The sequence below is a fragment of the Dromiciops gliroides genome, chromosome 1, assembly GCF_019393635.1.
Source record: "Dromiciops gliroides isolate mDroGli1 chromosome 1, mDroGli1.pri, whole genome shotgun sequence".
Classification (NCBI taxonomy): domain Eukaryota; kingdom Metazoa; phylum Chordata; class Mammalia; order Microbiotheria; family Microbiotheriidae; genus Dromiciops; species Dromiciops gliroides.
Window position 1 is genome coordinate 601,374,787 of NC_057861.1, and position 19,462 is coordinate 601,394,248.

Here is a 19,462-nt window from a genome sequence, read left to right on the forward strand (position 1 = left end):
TTCCAGGAGGTGCTCAGCAACATTGGAAGGGGTACATCGGAACCAGCTGGTCGCCTTTGCCCTGTATTCCTGTCGCTATGTCCAAATCCCTGTCCCCCTTCTTCGAAAGGTAGAAACAGCCACTGAAGGGAGTGAGATGAAGAGTCCATCAAAGAGGAATGCCAGTTTTGCTGAGCACGAATGACTTTAGATAATAGAAATCAGAGGTGTGGCGTGACTTCCTCTTAAACTACGGTCATTTAGGAGTAGGACCAGACAAAGCAGATAGCGAGGGAGCATCAAGGCTGCAGGTTGTGAAAGACGGTAGAACCAGTGAGGTGTAGGACCTCGAAGGAGCTATCACCGCTCCCACGCTAAATAGTAGAGGGCACGGTAGTTTCAGTATGGATTAGATTAGAAACGACGGACGCCTAAATTTCTTGCAAACATATCTCCGCCTCCCCGCGCCGTACACGCCCCTCAGTCCCAGGCTCCCAGCCATTTAGCTCCTTTTCCCTCCCCTGTTCCGAGAATGGGCCAATCCGAGGAGGCGGAGCCTTGAGGATCCGCCCTTTCCCAATTGGCGGAAAGTGGACATACTATAGCGTGAGACCACGGCGGTGGGGGGAGCGGAGTGACGTTGGCCGGACTCCCGGGCAGGTGGAGGCGGTGCGCGCTGCGGCCCGGAGTTGTCGCCTTCCCAACCCCGCCCCCATCCCTTATCCCGAGGGCTCCCGGCTTCCCGCGTGCGCGCGCGCGTGCGCGGTACCTAGCCTAGCGTAGCCCGGCCCCCGGCTCGCGCTGCCCGGAGCTGCTTCCTTCCCCCAGGTGCCCCCTCCTCCTCCCCGAGCTCTCCCCGCTCCTCAATCCCGGGACCGCCGGGATGCAGTGGACGAAGAGCTCGCGCGCCCTGCGAGTGGCCGTGGTGCTGGCCGTCGCGGCCGTGCTGGTGCAGGGCATCCGCATCTGGCTGGACTCCAAGCGCTTCGTCTTCCAGCGCGAGGAGATCGCGCAGCTGGCGCGCCAGTACGCCGGTGAGCGCGGGCGGGGGCACGAGGCGGGGTGCCCCGTAGAGGGCACCCTGCACCAGGTTAGGGCGGGGGGGGGGCGAAGGAGCAGGAGTGTGCCTGCAAAGGGAACCCCCTCCCGGGGCACCCCCTCCCGGGGCACTCCTCTGTCCCCACTGAGAGTCCCTTTCCCGGGAAAACGAGTGTTCTCGTGGGAATCGGGGAGAGGAGCTGCAGCCCCCGGGGGAAGCATGTACAAACCGAGGGAGACTTGGGCTTAGGGAAGGGGTCGCGTGCTTCCTACGAGGGTCAGGAATCTCTTCCCCATCCCCCACCCCAGGGGGTGCGTCGCTTTGGGGGAGGAGTCTGTACCCCTTTGGCTTCCGTGTGTCTGTGCTCGTGAGGGAGGTCAGGAGTCAGCATCTTAGCTAGTCCGACGGGACCTAAGGGGCCATTTAGTCCGGATTCCTCATTTTACAAGTAAAGGAAACTGAGGCTTAGAGACACTCAGTGATTTGCCCAAGGTCACACTGATAGGATACCAGAAACCAGGGTTTCTCACTCTGGCAGCTGTGTGGCACAAGTAGTAGACTTGGAGGAAGGAAGACCTGAGTGTGAATCCTGCTGTGTGACCCAGAGCAATTCACTTAACTTCTTCGTCAAATGAGGAGGTTGGACTCGGGTCTCCTAGGTACTTTGCAACCTAAATCAATGATCCTATGGTGTCACTGACTTCTATTGTGTACTAACCAAACGATGAACATTCATTTAGTGCCTACGCGACAGGCCCTGGGCTAAACACGCTGGAGTTACCACTAGTGAGTGATGCTTGGATGTCACCTCAGGTCCCTATGTGGGAAGAAAACAGCTGGGATCCCTAATGCACATTGACATTTGAAGCCTTCCTATGTACCAGGCACTGTGCTAAACTATAAATTTTATCTTATCCTCACAACAACCCAGGGAAGGAGGTGCTATTATTGTCCCTAGTTTACTAATGGGGAAACTGAGGCAGGCAGCAGTTAAAAGTGACTTGCCTAGGGTCATAGTGCTATTAAGTGTCTGAATGAGGATTTGAACTCAGATCTTCCTGACTCCAGTACACTTCACCACCTAGCTGCTTTTAGGGTTGTATAAGGGTCCGGTAAGAAGGGATTCTTTACTGGGGACCAGGAACTTGTTGGTTTCTGTTTTTTACATTTTAATAACTGAATTTCAATATAATTGGCTTTCTTTGTAATCCTCCTTATTTTATTTTGTGCATTTAAAAATAATTTGAGGTGTCTGTAGGTTTCACCAGACTGCCAAAGGGGTCCATTGTAAAAGAAAGGTAAAGAGACCAGGATATGGAGTCAGAAGTTTTAGAATCCCCTCCCAGCTATTTTCTTACTTATATGACTAGTTAAGGCCCTTCAACCCCTTGGGCCTCACCTCAGTTTCCAAATTTGCAGAGTGAAGGATTTGGTCACTATGTTTCTTCTAGTACAAAATACTTTGATCTGTTTTGATTCTTGACCTATCTCTCTCTCTCAAAACACACACACACACACACACACACACACACACACACACACACACACACACACACACACACACACACTGCTCTTAGGGGGACAGACTCCTCTTTCCAAAGTAACTGAGAGTTGGAAGGAGAGATACCTGACACTTTGGCACTGGTAAGACAAGGGAATTGAGTTAGATCATTTTTGTGGTTCTTTCTAATTTCAAATCCTGGATTAAAATGTAGACCTTGGGTTAGGAGGAGGTCCTGGCCTCCCAGGGGTTGTGTGTGTCCGTGGAGAAAGGGGGTGTTTGGAGTTGATGTAGGGGGTGGCCAGGCTCTATTTCTGCCCTCCTACCCCCCCCCCCCCAACAGGGCAGGTATATACTCTGGGCCAGGGGGATCTGGGGCTGATGTTTGGGAGGGTGGAGCCAGCCAGACCCCTGATCCTCCTGCTTATCCTACCACCACACCAGGCCTGGATCATGAGCTGGCTTTCTCTCGTCTCATTGTGGAGCTCCGTCGCCTGCACCCAGGCCACATCCTGGCAGATGAAGACCTTCAGTGGGTGTTTGTGAACGCCGGCGGATGGATGGGCTCCATGTGCCTCTTGCACGCTTCACTCTCCGAGTACGTGCTGCTCTTCGGCACAGCCATCGACACTGGGGGCCACTCTGGTCAGTTTGGACCTTGTTAGGGGAGGAGGGGCTGGACACAGGGATAGGGGAGGGAGGCCACAAGCCATCAGTAGTCACTACAGTGGTGAACCTGGGAGGAGAGGGGGAGACGAATGGGGGGCCTGGTCCTTTTTCTGCCCAGGGAGAACCTATGTTACTCCTCTGCCTTCCTTCATCCGTCTTCCCGCTACCCAGTGTCAGACGTCTGCATGGACAATATCCGATGCACATCCAGCTGATCTTCCTCTTCTCTCCCTTCAGGACGGTACTGGGCTGAAATCTCAGACACAATCATCTCTGGAACCTTCCGCCAATGGAGGGAGGGGACAACGAAGAGTGAAGTTTACTACCCAGGTGTGTGAGGGCGGAAGGGATCAGCCTTGATTGTTGGAGGAGCAGGCAATCTGTGTTGGGTTGGTGATGAGCATAGGCTGGGATGATAATGTTGATGGGGATGGGAAGTGCTTGTAACTTCAGGGGAGCGCTGTCCTGCCACCTCCCACCTTTCTGTCTTCCCTGCCCCCTTCACTTTTCTGTCCTCTTCACCTCTAGGAGACACCATTGTTCACGGGCCTGGGGAGGCCACCGCAGTGCAGTGGGGGGCTGGCACGTGGATGGTGGAGTACGGCCGGGGCTTCATCCCTTCCACCTTGGGCTTTGCACTGGCCGACACATTCTTCAGCACCCAGGACTTCCTCACACTCTTCTACACTCTCCGGGCCTATTCCCGGGCACTGTATCTGGAGCTCACCACCTACCTCTCCAGCCAGGGACATTGACCTGCCCCACCCATTGACACCCCTGTCCCTGCCCGGAACTGATGAAGGTAGCCTGAGTCTGTGTGAGATTGAGATGGGCAGATTCTCACAAACACAGAGACAGGCCTATCTCTTAGCGGGGCTGTCCGAGGGCACATGCCTAAACACAGGGATGCAGACACAGGAGAGGGGCTCGGGGTCTGAAATGACCCTAAATCTGTTCCCTGGGCAGCAGTTTGGGGGAGCAGTGGGGGTGTTGTTCCTGAGTATGCCCTAGCCCCCAGTTTGGAACTGTGATACCTCCCACACTCACCCTCACCAGACGCCTTATATGTCTAGCTCCCTATCCTGGCTATGCAAAGGGGACCAGTGGTCTGTTCTCAAACCCCCACACCCCTTTTCCCCTCCCCCCTGTATCCCCTCTCCTCCTGCCTTCTAGGTAGGTGCTGCCAGTCCTGTGACTCTCCTCCCCTTCCATTGTGGACTCTTCCAAACTCCCTGCCCCCATCTTTCTTTTCAGAGCCCTTGAGAGGGTGGGACCCCAAAGTGCTAACCAACAAGAAGTCCATCTGCCTCCCAGGCTGTTACTGACTGGGGGGAAGGCAGAGAGGCAGAGAAAGGTCTGAGCCTTTTCATCAAAGGGCCCCTTCTGATTGAACTAAACTCCACGGGGAGATCATCACCTCCAGGGCTCTGTGTTAGAGGTATTTCAATCAGCATATCTCTAGTGGGTGTGCCCCCATCCTCTTTGTGCCTAGCCCAGCATGGAGACAGAGGGGAACTCGGAGGCAGGTTAAGAATAGTGAAGGACCGATTAATCAATAGACTTCAGAGTCCAAACTACAGGATGAATAGAAGTTCAGAGAACCCCAGAACTCCAAGGGACCTTGAAAATTTATCTCATCCAACCTTTCTTTGTCTGTAGGGAGACCAAAGCTAGAGAACTGATGACTTCCCCATTTTAATATAGAAATACACGAAATTGTATAATGACACAGAAAGTTATGTGATTCAGGCTCAAAAGTAGCAGAAGAGAGATAGTTCATTGTGGACCTGAGAAATCAGAGTGGGGTTCTGGGAGAGCATAGGCCAGAGAGAGAAGGCAGAGGGAGCTCTGGCCACCCCTACCCCCATAGTCCCCCTCACAAAGAAAATATATTTGCAAAGAAACTGGTGTCCCATGTCCCTTTACAGATGGGAAATGGAGTGGCAAGATCCAGTCCAGATGATATTAATGCCAAACATTTTATCTAGTGCTTGAAGACTTGCAAAATGCTTTCCTCAGTCGTCTTGTCAGGTAGGTAGTATAAGTACAAGGTATCCCAAAAGTCTTAGTGTAGTTTTAAGCTGTTGGAATTGATGAGTGCATGAAGATTTTGGGGATCCCTTGTATTGCCTCCATTTTTCAGATGAAACAGGCTCAGACACGAACTGACTTTATCTTTGGGCACCAGCTAGTAAGTATCCACCACTTTACTGAGATTCCAATCCAGGTCTTCTGACTCAGAGTCTGGTGCTGTGTTTGAATCCTCCCATTTAGCAATGAGGCTTCTCTTTGGCTCTCCTCACCCAGTTCCTTAGGACAATTGGACTTCCCTTTCCAATCATTAGGAAATATGGAATCCTAAAGTTTCTCTCCCTTTCGACCTGGTCTCCCTGGACCAACCCATGGTTCTCCATCTCAGGGTGGTGGAGTTCAGTCTTTCCTCCAAGAATCCCGGGGATTCAAAGATCCATGGCTTCAGCTGTTATCTGAAGGAGGGTGGTATCAGAGGCCCCCTCAGACCCTTCCTACTGCCCCGTAACAAAGCAGCTTCTCCCCAGAATCCCTCTGTGTTGCTGTCTGTCTCTGTCTCAATCAATAAATATTCTTGAATATCTCTCTTGTCTCTTTTTGTCTTGGGGAAAGCAGCATGGTGCACTGGAATAAGCAATGAATTGGCCACTGAGACCTCTAGTCCTGCCTTCAGGCCCTTGGCCTGACTGTAGGCAAGTCATTTCAGCTCTAAGAGATGTGACTGTTGTTGGTCCATTTTTAAAGAAAGCCAATAACATCATGAAGGTATTGTCTTGACTTGCACATGAATTAGACTTACATGAGGCAGAGTTGCTCAGAGTTGACAGGCTCATTTCCAGAATCCAGTGGCTAAGGACTAGGTAAGAATTGAGACAAAGGATGGCCTAATTTACCATCACACACGTATCAGTCTGGGAGGGGAAAACCCTCTGAGTTTCTGGCCCTAACAGAAAACAGTTGCTGTTTACACTCATTCTAAGCCATCAAAACCTAAACAGTGAGATATTATAGAGGCTTGGTATTGTTCAGTCCTGACTGACTGACTCTTCTTGACCTCCTTTGGGGTTTTCTTGGCAAAGATAATGGAGTGGTTTGCTTTTGCTGTTTCCTTCTCCAGCTCATTTTACAGATGAGGAAATAGGCTGACAGGATTAAGTGACTTGCCTAGGGTCACACAGCTAGTAAGTACCTGAGGCCACATTTGAATTCAGGAAGATGGGTCTTCCCAACTACAGACCTGTCACTCCATCCACTGCAACACCTAGCTACACTCACAGAGGCTTGGACTTGGAGCTATTGGCCATTCAGTGAAAGATAGTGTGATTTAGGTTTAAAAATATAGTCCAAAAAAAAAAAAAAAGGGGCAGCTAGATGGCGCAGTGGATGGAGCACCGGCCCTGGATTCAGGAGTACCTGAGTTCAAATACGGCCTCAGACACTTAACACTTACTGGCTGTGTGACCCTGGGCAAGTCACTTAACCCCAATTGCCTTACTAAAAAAAAATATATATATATATATATATAGTTCAGGGACAGCTAGGTGGTTTGGTGGATAAAGCACTGGCCCTGGGTTCAGGAGGACCTAAGTTCAAATCCAGCCTCAGACACTTTGACACTAGCTGTGTGACCCTGGGCAAGTCACTTAACCTCCATTGCCTGCCAAAAAAAAAGAAAAGAAACACAATGGGCTGGCCCACAGAAAATATGCTGAAACAACACAAGACAAAAAGTAAATTGTCCTCTTTTAGAAAAACAAATCTAGTCTCCAAGCCCAAAATATCTTACAAAATAAAAGCAACCAAATCCATCCTACATACAGAGCACCTGCATGTAAAGAGATGGTGCCCTAAGTGGAGACAGGGACCCCATGTGAGAGGCTGTAGTTGTGTGCAGCTGCAAGGGAGACAGACCAAACATCTCTAGCCTCTTCTTCCACCACCCTTCTCCAAGAGACACCTTCACGTCAGGTGAGTTTTTTCAGAGCTAGTTTCTGCAGGTCCACAAGCCCTCAGTTCTTCCAAGGTGGCATGATCCAAAGAAAGGTGTCACCACTCTCAATGCTGCCTATGATTTCTCTTTATCCTTCCAGCCCTTTTTTCAACCCATCAGAGATGCCTATACTCACAGTGGGCAAAGCCTGGATGAGGTTTCCAACCATGGCCTGTAGTGATGAAATCTGGCCATGCGGTGGCAGTGTACACCTCTAAGAGGCAGAGGCCCAGGCCTTTTGTGTTATTGGCCATGTTGGTAACCTTGTTCACATTTCCCATTAACCATCTCTTCTTCGGTTCTCCTGACAAGTGTCATTCAACTTCTGCATGAATATTTCCACATCACTAGCCCAGAAAGTAATCTCATTTTCAGACAACTTGGGTGTGTGGGGATGGCCTTGATGAGCAGAAATCAATCCCTGCAACTTTTTTTTTAGTGAGGCAATTGAGGTTAAGTGACTTGCCCAGGGTCACACAGCTAGTAAGTGTTACGTGTCTGAGGCTGGATTTGAACTCAGGTCTTCCTGAATCCAGGGCCTGTGCTCTATCCACTTCACCACTTAGCTGCACCCCCCACCCCCCCCCCACCCCCGCCCTGCAACTTTTATTAGACCAAAATCTAATTGTGCTTCCACAAGACAACTTTTAAGTCCTTGAAGACAGCTGTCTTATTTCTTCTAGCAATTCTACCAGTTCAACAGTCCCACCCCCACCCTTTTACCAAAAATCTCCTTTGAGTATAATTGAGTTTATCTCTATTAGGTTTAATGCAATGGAAAGGATAATGAATTTGTAGTCCAAGCTCTGTTTTCAAATTCCACTTGTGTCATTTACTGTGTTACTTGGAGCATATAATTTTTCTTCTTCATCTCTTTTCTAACTTGTAAAATTAGAGGGCAGGACTAGATAATCCTCCAAGGCTCCAACTTTTTAAAAATTTTTTCATTTTAAATATTTTAATTTTCCCCAAACCCCAATTTTTAATCTTTTTTCTAAAGTTTTGAGTTCCAAAATCTACCCCTCCTTCCTTCCCTCCTCTTCCCCTCCCTTCCCTGAGATGTAAGCAATCAGTCTGTATTCAAAAGTTATCAGTTTTTTCTCTGGAGACAAACAGTATTTTCTATTATGAGTCCTTTGGAATGGTCTTAAGTCATTATATTGCTGAGAAGAGCTTTGTCATTCACAGTTGTTCATCATACAATATTGCTGTTGTGGTATATGATGTTCTGGTTCTGCTCACTTCACTCTGTATCAGTTCGTGTAAGTCTTTCCAGGTTGTTCGTTTTTTTTTAAGAATTCTGCTTGTCGGGCAGCTAGGTGGCACAGTGGATAGAGCCCCGGCCCTGGAGTCAGGAGTACCTGAGTTCAAATCCGGCCTCAGACACTTAACACTTACTAGCTGTGTGACCCTGGGCAAGTCACTTAACCCCAATTGCCTCACTAAAAAAAAAAAAAAAAAAGAATTCTGCTTGTCATGTCTTACAGTGCAATAATATTCCATTACAATCATGTACCACAATTTGTTCAGAAATTCCCCAATTGATAGGCATCTCTTTCATTTCTAATTCTTAGCCACCACAAAAAGTTACTATAGATAGTTTTGTATAAAGAGGTTCTTTTCCTTTTTTTTTTTTTAAATCTCTTTGGTATATAGACCTAGTAGTGGTATTGCTGGGGCAAAGGGTATGCACAGTTTAATAGCCCTTTGGGCATAGTTCCAAATTGTTCTCCAGAAAGGTTGGATCAGTTCACAACTCTAAGGCTCCAACTTTAAAATCTTATGATGGCTTTTCTCTCTCTCACTTTTGGCCTCTTCTGGTCAGTGGAGTGCCTGTTAGCGAAGGCTTCAGTGTAAAGATGGCTAAGTCTAAGAACCATACCACCCACAACCAATCAAGAAAATGGGGGGCAGCTAGGTGGCGCAGTGGATGAAGCACTGGCCCTGGATTCAGGAGTACCTGAGTTCAAATCCGACTACAGACCCTTGACACTTACTAGCTGTGTGACCCTGGGCAAGTCACTTAACCCCCACTGCCTCACCAAAAAAAAAAAAAAAAGAAAATGGCACAGAAATGGCATCAAGAAACCTAGGTCACAGAGATACGAGTCTCTGAAAGGGGTTGACCCCAAGTTTCTGAAACACATGCGCTTTGCCAAGAAACACAGCAAGAAGGGACTGAAAAAGATGCAGGTCAACAATGCCAAAGCCATCAAGGCCCTGAGCACCAAGGCCTCCAAGGCCAAGCTCCTCAGGCACAAGATGCCCAAGATCTCCAAGGCCAATGCCCAGTGTGCTGGCCTCAAGATGGCCACCAAGTTTCCGGGCCCCAAGATCATTAAGCCTGACTCTAAGGTTGCCAGAACTACTGACCCAAAGGCCGACAAGCCTACTGACCCCAAGGTCACCAAGTCTGATGCCAAGGTCATTAAGTCCGGCCCCAAGGTCACAAAGTCTACCACCAAGGCAGCCAAGTCAGATCCCAAGACAACTAAGTCTGATCCCAAGGCAGCCAAGTCTAGTGATTCTAAGGCTGCTAAGCCTGCTGAGTCCAAACCCAAAGATGCTGGGGCTAAAGCTGCAAGTCCCAAGCCTTCAAAATAGATGCTTCATTCAGGACAGAAGGACTTGTTTAAACCCTAAAACCACCATTTTTTCCTCAGCCTGTATGGTTATTCACTATTTTGTACAAATAAAGGAAATGGTGAGTCATGGAAAAAAAAATCTTAGGATGGCCCCCTTTATTGAGATACAGAAAGATCCATTGAAGAGAGAGAGAGAGAGACTTCGAGAACTATTACTGAACTGATATGGGTAGGCAGTGACAAAGGGTTGTCTCTGATGGGGCAGAAAGGGATCAAAGAGAGCTGAACTCTCTGAAGATGAGTCCCCATATTAGCCTTCCCCTCTCCCCCAAAGACCTGTCTGCTTTAGAGGATGGTTGTGGGAAAGTGATATCCAATACCCACCCCGAGTTACTGGAAAGCAACATGTGCATCCTAGAAAAGAATGTTATCCACTCTTCTAGGATTCAAGACTGATTAGCTTACTAACATCACAATTAGGAGGGGGAGGGGGGCAGCTAGGTGGCACAGTGGATAAAGCACTGGCCCTGGATTCAGGAGTACCTGAGTTCAAATCCCGACTCAGACACTTGACACTTACTAGCTGTGTGACCCTGGGCAAGTCACTTAACCCCCATTGCCCCGCAAAAAAAAAAAAAAAGAAAGAAAAAAAAAAAGGAGGGTAGGGGTCTGGCAACCAATGATTCTACCTTTCCTAACCCTTACAACTTGAAAGGTTGGAGAGTCTTATAATAAATAGCTGGCTTTCATATAGCACTTCAAGGTTTTGCAAAGAGCTTTACAAATACCTCATTTAAAAAAAAATCTTCACAACAGCCCTGGGAAATAGATGCTATTATCATTCCCAATTTACAGATGAGAAAACTGAAACCCAAAGATGGAATGTCGCCTGGCCTTCTAATGCTAGCAGATAGCAGCACTGGGATTTTAATCAATCAACTAACCAGCATTTGTTAAGTACTTACTTTGGCCCTGGTACTGTGCTAAGCCCTGGAGATAGAAAGAGAAGCAAAAACAATCCCTGCCCTCAAGAAGCTTACATTTGGGGGGGGTGAGGCAATTGGGGTTACATGACTTGCCCAGGGTCACACAGCTAGTAAGTGTCAAGTGTCTGAGGCTGGATCTGAACTCAGGTCCTCCTGACTCCAGAGCCAGTGAGTGATCTATGCACTGCACCACCTAGCTGCCCCAAGGAGCTTACATTTTAATGGGTTTTTTTGACTTCAACATCTAGTTTTCTTTCCAGACATGACCCCTCCCAAGGGAGGTGGGACTTAAGGAAACAATTTGAATAAAGTGCCAGACAATTAATGCTCAACATCAAAATTATAGATAAAATACTGTCAGAAAGGAGGCTCACTGGATTAGAAAAGTCAGAGAGGGGCAGCTAGGTGGCACAGTGGATAAAGCACTGGCCCTGGATTCAGGAGTACCTGAGTTCAAATCTGGCCTCAGATACTTGACACTTACTAGCTGTGTGACCCTGGGCAAGTCACTTAACCCCAATTGCCTACCAAAAAAAAAAGTCAGAGAAGGCTTTGTGAAGGGGGTGGGGACTTTAGCAAAGATGAACTTTTTGAATTTCTATACAGTTATCTGGCCCCAGTGCCTGGCTCATAATAGTTTTTTCAATAAATGCTTGTCAATTGAAAGGTGAGTAGGATTTAAATAAGCAAAAATGATGAGGGCTGGGTAGAGGAAAGAAGTGAGCAAAGCCTTGGAGGTATGAATGAGCTTGATGTTAATTTGGGTGACGTGGAAGCCTATATTAGAGGTTGGGGTATGTGGAGGGGAACAATGGGAGACAAAAGGTCTCTGTGATAGAGTCACAAAGAGTCAGACACAACTGAGCAACAGCAACTCCTGACTCTAGACCTCCTTTCATGACTAAAGTGTGATTTTTAGGAAGGTCAGTCTGAGAAGTATGTATAGGATAGAAGTGAAGACCAGTCCAGAGGCTATATCGCAATAGTCCAGGGTAGACATTATGGTGGCTTTAATTTAGCGTTGATCCTGGAAAAACAATGGAAAGATGAGAGATTTGTTTGAGGCTAGACTAGACAGAACTCAGGGGTTCTAAGTTTTATTTTGTCAATATCCAGCTTGGGAATAACCCCCGTGAAGGTAAGAACTGAAGCCATGGGAGTAGGTGAGTTTTCAGCATCTCTTCATATCATTGGGTGAGTGTTAAATGATGTCTTGTCTGGACACTGAATCAAGTAGACTAGCTAATCCTGGGGGCTGAACTAGATTATCTCTAAGGTACCTTTCAGTTCAGAAATATTATATTTTATGTTCCAAGGGCCCTTCCACCTCTGAATCCTACCATCCTATCACTTTAGAGACATAGTAGATGGTGAACTGGACTCTGAGTTCAAGAAGACCTGTGCTCAAATCCCAATTCAGACACTTCGTGGCTGTGTCTGAGCAAGACACAACCTCTATATGCCTCAGTTTCTCCATCTCTAAATGAGGAGACTGGATTCTAATGTCACTTTCAAACCTAAATCTGTGCTATGATCTTTGGACTTTTGCTCCTACAGGAGAACATACATATATACATATGAACTAGAAGAACCTTATAATTCATTTTATAATTTTTATAATTGAGGAAAAGTAACAGTCTCAGTTGCAGAGACTTGTCCTGAATCCTACACAAGCATGAGGAGCACAGTTGAGACTAAAAGCCAGGTCTCCTGACTCTTGGTTCAGTCTCCACTGACTGTTCCTTGCTGTTTCTCCTGTTCTACTACCATCTTAGGCCTACTTATATGTATGTGACTGACTCTTGAATGTGTACCTGAGCCCCACTTTCCTCAAATAGGCTTATAACGAGACTCCCTTAGGCAGTTAGGTAGCTCAGTGGATAGAGTACTGGGCCTTGGAGTCAGGAAGACTCATCTTGAGTTAAAATCTGGCCTCAGACACTAGCTGTGTGACCCTGGGCAAGTTATTTAAGCCTGTTGGCCTCAGTTTCCTCATCTATAAAGTGAGCTGGAGAAGGAAATGCAAACCACTCCATTATCTGGCAAGAAAGCAGCAAAAAAGTCCCAGAGTCCAACACAACTAAAAAATGACTGCACAACAACGGAGATCCCTCCCCTACCTAAAAGGGATTATCCAAGAATGAAGCTAAGCCAACATGAATGCCATTCCTGCCAGACACTAGCATGATAGGTGAAATGTGGATAGGAAGTCTTCCATTTCCCATTCTCCAACCACACACCAGTATGGGGCCAAATGGGGAAAACAACCTTCCACTGCTTTCATTTAAAGGTGTTGGCTCAGTTGCCCAACACAGGGGCATATAGTAGGTGCTTAATAAATGTTTTGATTGCTTGAATAATTTAATAAAGTATGCTCCTTTGAGCTACAGTACAGTGGATAGTGTAAAGACACAAGATAGAGTAGAAAATGGGAAAAGGAGGAAAATGGATAAAGACCTAAGAATGTATCAACAGACCAGAACGGGCCTCTAACCTGTGAATGGCCAGAGCCAAACAGAGCAGGCTAGAGATAGGAGAGTCGGGAATTGAAGAGAAGTTTTATTTTTGAAGTGAGGAAAATGGCTTGCAAGCAAGGACACATGTGCCAACCCCCTCCTCTCCTCCAGTTTTTTGGGTTTTTTTTAAGTTTCATGGGTTTTCAGTGTTATGGTAAACAAGGCAAGGGGCCCTGAGATCATGAAGTATGACTGACAAAGCTGGGTACCAACCTACCAAAGAGGCTTCATGGAAAAGAGAGCAGGAAAAGTAATTGGTTAGAAAGAAGGGCATTCTAGGAAGGCAGAGAGAAATGAGCATTTGGACAAAAGACTTAAACACACTTGAATCCTTTCCTTTAATAAGTGGAAAATTAAAGTTGCATGTGTTCTTCATAGCAATTACTTGGGTTGTTTTACTGAACTGTTTTTAGAGTTGTACATTATAGATCCAATGAGGGAGTTTACTGAGGTTTTGTGATGTGCTAAATCAAAATTTATCTTTTTTTTTTTTTGGCGGGGCAATGAGGGTTAAGTGACTTGCCCAGGGTCACACAGCTAGCAGTTGTCAAGTGTCTGAGGCCAGATTTGAACTCAGGTCCTCCTGAATCCAGGGCTGGTGCTTTATCCACTGCACCATCTATCTGCCCCTATCAATAATTTTTTAAAAGGAAATGAGTGTGCTAAGTTCTGTGGGGGGGGGGGGGAGAGAGAGAGAGAGCGCGCGCGAGTGAGCATTCTGGCTAGAACAGATGGTTTGAGTTGAGGAGCAAGCAGGTTAAGAAGGAAAAGAGAGGGGCAGCTAGATGGAGCAGTGGATAAAGCACCAGCCCTGAAGTCAGAAGGACCTGAGTTCAAATCCACCCTCAAACACTTATCCCCCATTGCCTAGCCCAAAAAAAAAAAAGAAGAAGAAGGAAAAGAGAAATCTGGACCTGACACTATATTCGCAAAGGTTCTTAATCTGGGGTCAACAGACACCCCCCTAAGGGGTTTGTGGAAAGATTTTAGGCAGTCTGTAAACCTGGCTGGTGGGGGCGACCACAATCTTCTTTTCACTGACCACTAAATTAAATTTGGCATTTCCTCCAATTATTTAAAAACATTATTCTGAGATTGCATCTTTAAATTTTACCAAAATGCCAAAGGAGATCCATGATACAAATTCCTGTTCTAAAGACTGAAATCTTGGGGCTAATCGGTTTGGGGTGGATGCAGAAGGCAGTGGGGAAAACGTTGAGGTTTTCATTGCAATTCAAACAATGTTTAATTGGGCACTTTGCACAGATTTTATTAGGCTAGGTGTTTGGAGCTACACAAAGTTCAGATATGATATGGTCCCAACTTTTAGAGAACATACACTCTTGTGGGGGAATAAGTCAAACACATATAGAATTATGGAAATTAGAATTGGAAGATACCTTAGAAATCCTCCAGAACAGGAATATGTAACCTTTTCTGGGTCATGGATCCCTTAGACAGTCTGCTAAAATCCATGGAACCCCTTCTCAGAAGAAGGTTTTAAAAAAATTCATAAGTACGTGTTAAGTTTCAGATAAGGGTTAATGAAATTTAGGATGTAACCTTTTTTTTCCAATACAAATTCACAGATCCCTTGAAAGGTATCCATGGATGCCAAAGTCCAGTTAAGGTTAACTCGGGACAGCTAGGTGTCGCAGTGGATAAAGCACTGGCCTTGGATTCAGGAGGACCTTAGTTCAAATTCAGCCTCAAGACACTTGACACTTACTAGCTATGTGACCCTGGGCAAGTCACTTAACCCCAATTGCCTCACCAATAATAATAATAATAATAATAATAATAATAATAATAATAATAATAATAACAACAACAACAACATAAAAAAGAATGTACTGGAGCAGCTAGATAGCGCAGTGGATAGAGCACTGGCCCTGGAGTCAGGAGTACCTGAGTTCAAATCCAGCCTCAGACACTTAACACTTACTAGCTGTGTGACCCTGGGCAAGTCACTTAACCCCAACTGCCTCACTAAAAAAAAAAAAAAAAAGAATGTACTGCAACTCCCACATTTTTTCCAGATATAGAGGGTATGTCCAGGAGAAACCTAAGAGCCTTGAGAATTTCTCTACTGTCCTTAAAGTGTGTGAGATTCTTTTGATAAGATTAACTTATTGTTTTAATTTATTAAAAAAATTTTCAAGCATTTATTATCTCTCCTGCAACTACCACAGCTCTCCTCATCCTCCCCCCAACATGAAACAAATTTTCAGATGTTCACATTAAGTATGGAGAGTTCAGCAAAATAAATTCCCTCATTGACCTCATCCAAATATGCATTTCTCATTCTGAATTTGAAGTCTACCTTTCTGGCTGAAGGTAGGTGGTGTGATTTAATCTCAAACCACTGGATTCATGTTAATTCTTTATTAATAAGGTTAACTTGGATGTTAAAGAACCCTTTGTTATCTCATCAACGAAACCTTTGGCAAGGTGAGAAATGGTCTGGTCTCGGGTATCAATAAATGATAGTTATGATGATGACATTCATTTAGTATCTCAGTATCTTACTACTAAAGAAGTTAAAATTTGAGCTTTCCTGGGGGTGTCACTAAAAATCTTGAGGCCTGGATGGGTCCTTGGTTGGACTTACTAGAGAGGCAGGCTACTTGATTCTTGTAAAAACACAGGTGATTTTCCACTGGTGAAAGCAGCACCCAGGGTAGTACTATAAGTCTAGAGACAAGTAGTATAGGATCCCCAAGGGAGGTAGGACTCACTTGAGTGAGAGTAAGAATTATTTTTACTCTCTATGGGCTTATGTGTGAACATTGGGTGAGATAAAGCTTGTCATATTCAATATCCTTTTGCCTGAATGTTTGCATCGAATCTGAGGACCCCTTCATATTTGGGTTGTTTTTTTCTGTAGATATGAACCAACCAAATTCTAATGTTTCTGCATGAAGCAAAAAAAAAAAAAAGAAAGAAAGAAAAAGAAACATTACTGAAATGTTATCAAGGGAGTAGAAGGAGGAAGTACAGCTGGTCTCCCTTTCCAGAACTGCACAGAGTCTGACCCTAATATAAAGTCTAAAGTCAGAAAATGGGCAGAATGTATGAGCAAGCAAACAAAAAGAATCTACCATAAAAAGCTGTTATGGTGATAGGGTCACTAACCCAAAAGAAAAGAATAACTAAAACATCTACAAGCAAATCCTCAAAGAAAAACACAACTTGAGCACAAGTTCAACTAGAATTTCTGGAAGAGTTGAAACAAGTTTAAAATGTTTTAATAAATGAAAGTGCTAAGGAGGGAAATGGAAAGGAAATGAGATCTATGGGGAAAAGAATTGCAAAGGAAATTAACAGCTTAGTACAAATGTTTGTTGAGAAATCTGAATTGACTGAGGAAGCAAAGGTTTGAGCTTCTGAACATATCAATTTATTAAACAACACATGCCAAACAGAGACCAAGCCTTCCTCAGCTTGGAACTGGATCTCAAATACAGGGGGGACAGATTTTTATTCATTAAAAACAATCAAATAAGACCAATTAATTCAAAGAAAACAACAGGGTACAAAACAGAATACAAGGCTAGGTGATCTGATTTCTTATTGAAGGAAAGATTAAAGCCTTTCTGAGTTGTGTGGTGAGTTGCCTTATTTCTGTCCCAAGTTTAGGGAAAATTAGCTGGGGTTTCTAATATATTTGTTACTTATAAATTAGAAGCTTTAGCACCAGTTTGGGGCATTAAGCATTCATTAAATCATACCAAATATTAGTAAAGAGAGAACACTTGGCTCAGAAAGTTAAGAAAAGGCCTATCTAGCCTAGAGCTCAGCCTGGCCTGCTTCTTCCTCCAAGTCCTCCATCAGGAGCCTCTCCAAGAGCCAGACTGAGAGTGGAAACTTCCTCTGGGTCTGGAGGAGAGGCAGCCCTTCCAAACTGCTCAAAGCTAATTGGCTAGCATCACTCAAATCCATTGGCCCACTAGACCTAAGGGTGGTCCATGAGCAAAACATGTTGAAGTCAGGGTTCAGAGAACACCCCCCCACCACCACCAGGGCCAGGCCTTCAGGTAGGTGTGGTTCCAATCAAGTTAACTCCAAGTGAGTCCATCAGCAAAGTCAATCAAATCAATCTTAATATAATCCCCTCCAGCTGAGCCTCTGGGCTTCCCCAAACCCATTATTTTCTCACAATTGGGAAGGGCATGAGTGAGTTTTGAGAGCCAGGAGGGAATAGAGTGAGCAGATACAATTCCCTGAAATCAGACAAAAAGTTGTCCCACTCCCCACTAAGTGTCTGTATTCAGTCAAAGGAGCATGGAAACATTAATTTATTGACCAGCATGGGACCAGTTTTCAAGTAAGATATATAGGTTGCTTTAGATGTATAATTTATAAGTACATATGAGAAAATTCCCTGCATCAATCTTTGACTAGATTTCTGGACCTTAGTTAAGGATCTCTAAGTAACAGGTAGAGGTGGTCCAGTTTCCCAGCCATGAAGGGCTGGGTTCAAACAATGCAATAAAGTTTTCTCACAATTCTCATAATTGAATGAAGTTTTCTCACAAGACAGAAATTGTACTAGACCCAAAATTGAATAGAAAGTGAACCAAGGCACAGCTAGGTGGCACAATGGATAAAGCACTGGCCCTGGATTTAGGAGGACCTGAGTTCAAATCCAGCCCCAGACATATGACACTCACTAGCCGTGTGACCCTGGGCAAGTCACTTAACCCTCATTGCCCCACAAAAACCAAACCAAAACAAAATAAAGTGAACTGAGCTAGATCCAGAATTGAGTCACAAGATGACATCAATGTAGTTCACTCAACTCCCAAAATTCTCAGAAAGTACAAAACCTTACCCACTCAACAAACATCCTGATAATTAGAATGAACCAAACAAGTCAATTTGCTTTATGTGAGAAGAAATATTAAAAAACAAAATCAAAACACTGAAAAAATAGATGAAAATGTAAAGTATCTCACAGACAAAACAAGTGACCTGAGAAACAACAGATCAAGAAGAGACAATTTAAGAAAGTCATGACCAAAAAAATATCCTAGATATATTTCAAGAAATCATAAAGGAGGGGGCAGCTAGGTGGCGCAGTGGATAGAGCACCGGCCCTGGAGTCAGGAGTACCTGGGTTCAAATCAGGCCTCAGACACTTAACACTTACTAGCTGTGTGACCCTGGGCAAGTCACTTAACCCCAATTGCCTCACTAAAAAAAAAAAAGAAATCATAAAGGAAAACTGTTCAGACCTCTTAAAATGACAAGGCAAAGTAGAAATAAAAAGAATCCACCACTTACCTCCTAAAAGAAACCTCAAAATGAAAACTTCCAGGAACATTATAGCCAAAATATACTGAGGAACCACAGTCAAAATCATATACAATCTAGATGCCACTACAATAAAGGAGTAGAGAGTTTGGAACACTAGATTCCAGAAAGCAAAGAATATAGGCTTATGACCAACAATAATTTGACCAGAAAAACTGAGCATAATCCTACAGATAAAAAAAATGGATCTGTAATAGAATAGAAAGCTTCCAATCATTCCTGTTAAAAAGAGCAGAACTGAGTAAAAATTTTAAAACACAGAGGAATTAAGAGAGACACAGAGAGGGCAGTTAGGTGGCACAGTGGATAAAGCGCCAGCCCTGGATTCAGGAGGACCTGAGTTCAAGTCCAACCTCAGCCACTTGACACTAGCTGTGTGACCCTGGGCAAGTCACTTAACCCTCATTACAATAAAAAAATTTAATTTAATTTAAATTTTAAAAAAATTTACAAAGGAATGTCCTTAGAACAAAATGTTTGAGAGAGAGAGAGAAAGAGATAAATATCACTGGGAAAAGACCCTGATGTTGGGAAAGATTGAAAGCAAAAGTAAAAGCAGATGTCAGAGGATGAGATGAATAGTGTCATGGAAATAGTGAACATGAACTTGGACAGACTTTGAGAGATAGGGGAGTGAGGACTGGCATTCGATGGTGCATGCATTTATGAAGTTGGACATGACTGAACAACAAGAGAAGAGTATGCAATCATAAGGGACTCCACCCCCCCAAAAAAAATTAGGGCCCAGAGAAGTGAAGTGATTTGCTCATGATCACACAAGAAATAATTTGCAAATACAAAATATTATATGATAGATGCATTAGAGAGGGGCAAAATAAAATTTTGTGTG

At 44.9% G+C, this 19,462-nt stretch overlaps 2 protein-coding genes across 2 annotated transcripts; both read left to right on the plus strand.

The window, feature by feature from the left end:
- Positions 1 to 674: 674 nt before the first annotated feature.
- Positions 675 to 4,078, plus strand: SIGMAR1 (sigma non-opioid intracellular receptor 1). The gene is made up of 4 exons (XM_043976097.1): positions 675 to 1,013; positions 2,964 to 3,164; positions 3,426 to 3,518; positions 3,717 to 4,078. Exons 1-4 carry the CDS (start codon positions 863 to 865, stop codon positions 3,941 to 3,943), a joined length of 672 nt encoding a protein of 223 aa, XP_043832032.1. The 5' UTR covers positions 675 to 862; the 3' UTR covers positions 3,944 to 4,078.
- Positions 4,079 to 9,068: 4,990 nt separating this feature from the next.
- On the plus strand, positions 9,069 to 9,813 carry LOC122749452 (60S ribosomal protein L29-like). Its single transcript, XM_043995866.1, has 2 exons — positions 9,069 to 9,127; positions 9,270 to 9,813. Exons 1-2 carry the CDS (start codon positions 9,069 to 9,071, stop codon positions 9,811 to 9,813), a joined length of 603 nt encoding a protein of 200 aa, XP_043851801.1.
- Positions 9,814 to 19,462: the final 9,649 nt, after the last annotated feature.

What these genes read in the sequence shown, in the direction of transcription:
- SIGMAR1 (XM_043976097.1), top strand. Translation starts at nt 863, where the DNA reads ATGCAGTGGACGAAGAGCTCGCGCGCCCTGCGAGTGGCCGTGGTGCTG. An exon ending in CGACACTGGGGGCCACTCTG is followed by an intron (nt 3,165 to 3,425) that starts GTCAGTTTGGAC and finishes CTCTCCCTTCAG; the next exon opens with GACGGTACTGGGCTGAAATC. An exon ending in GAGTGAAGTTTACTACCCAG is followed by an intron (nt 3,519 to 3,716) that starts GTGTGTGAGGGC and finishes CTTCACCTCTAG; the next exon opens with GAGACACCATTGTTCACGGG.
- LOC122749452 (XM_043995866.1), top strand. Translation starts at nt 9,069, where the DNA reads ATGGCTAAGTCTAAGAACCATACCACCCACAACCAATCAAGAAAATGG. An exon ending in AGAAAATGGGGGGCAGCTAG is followed by an intron (nt 9,128 to 9,269) that starts GTGGCGCAGTGG and finishes AAAAAAAAAAAG; the next exon opens with AAAATGGCACAGAAATGGCA.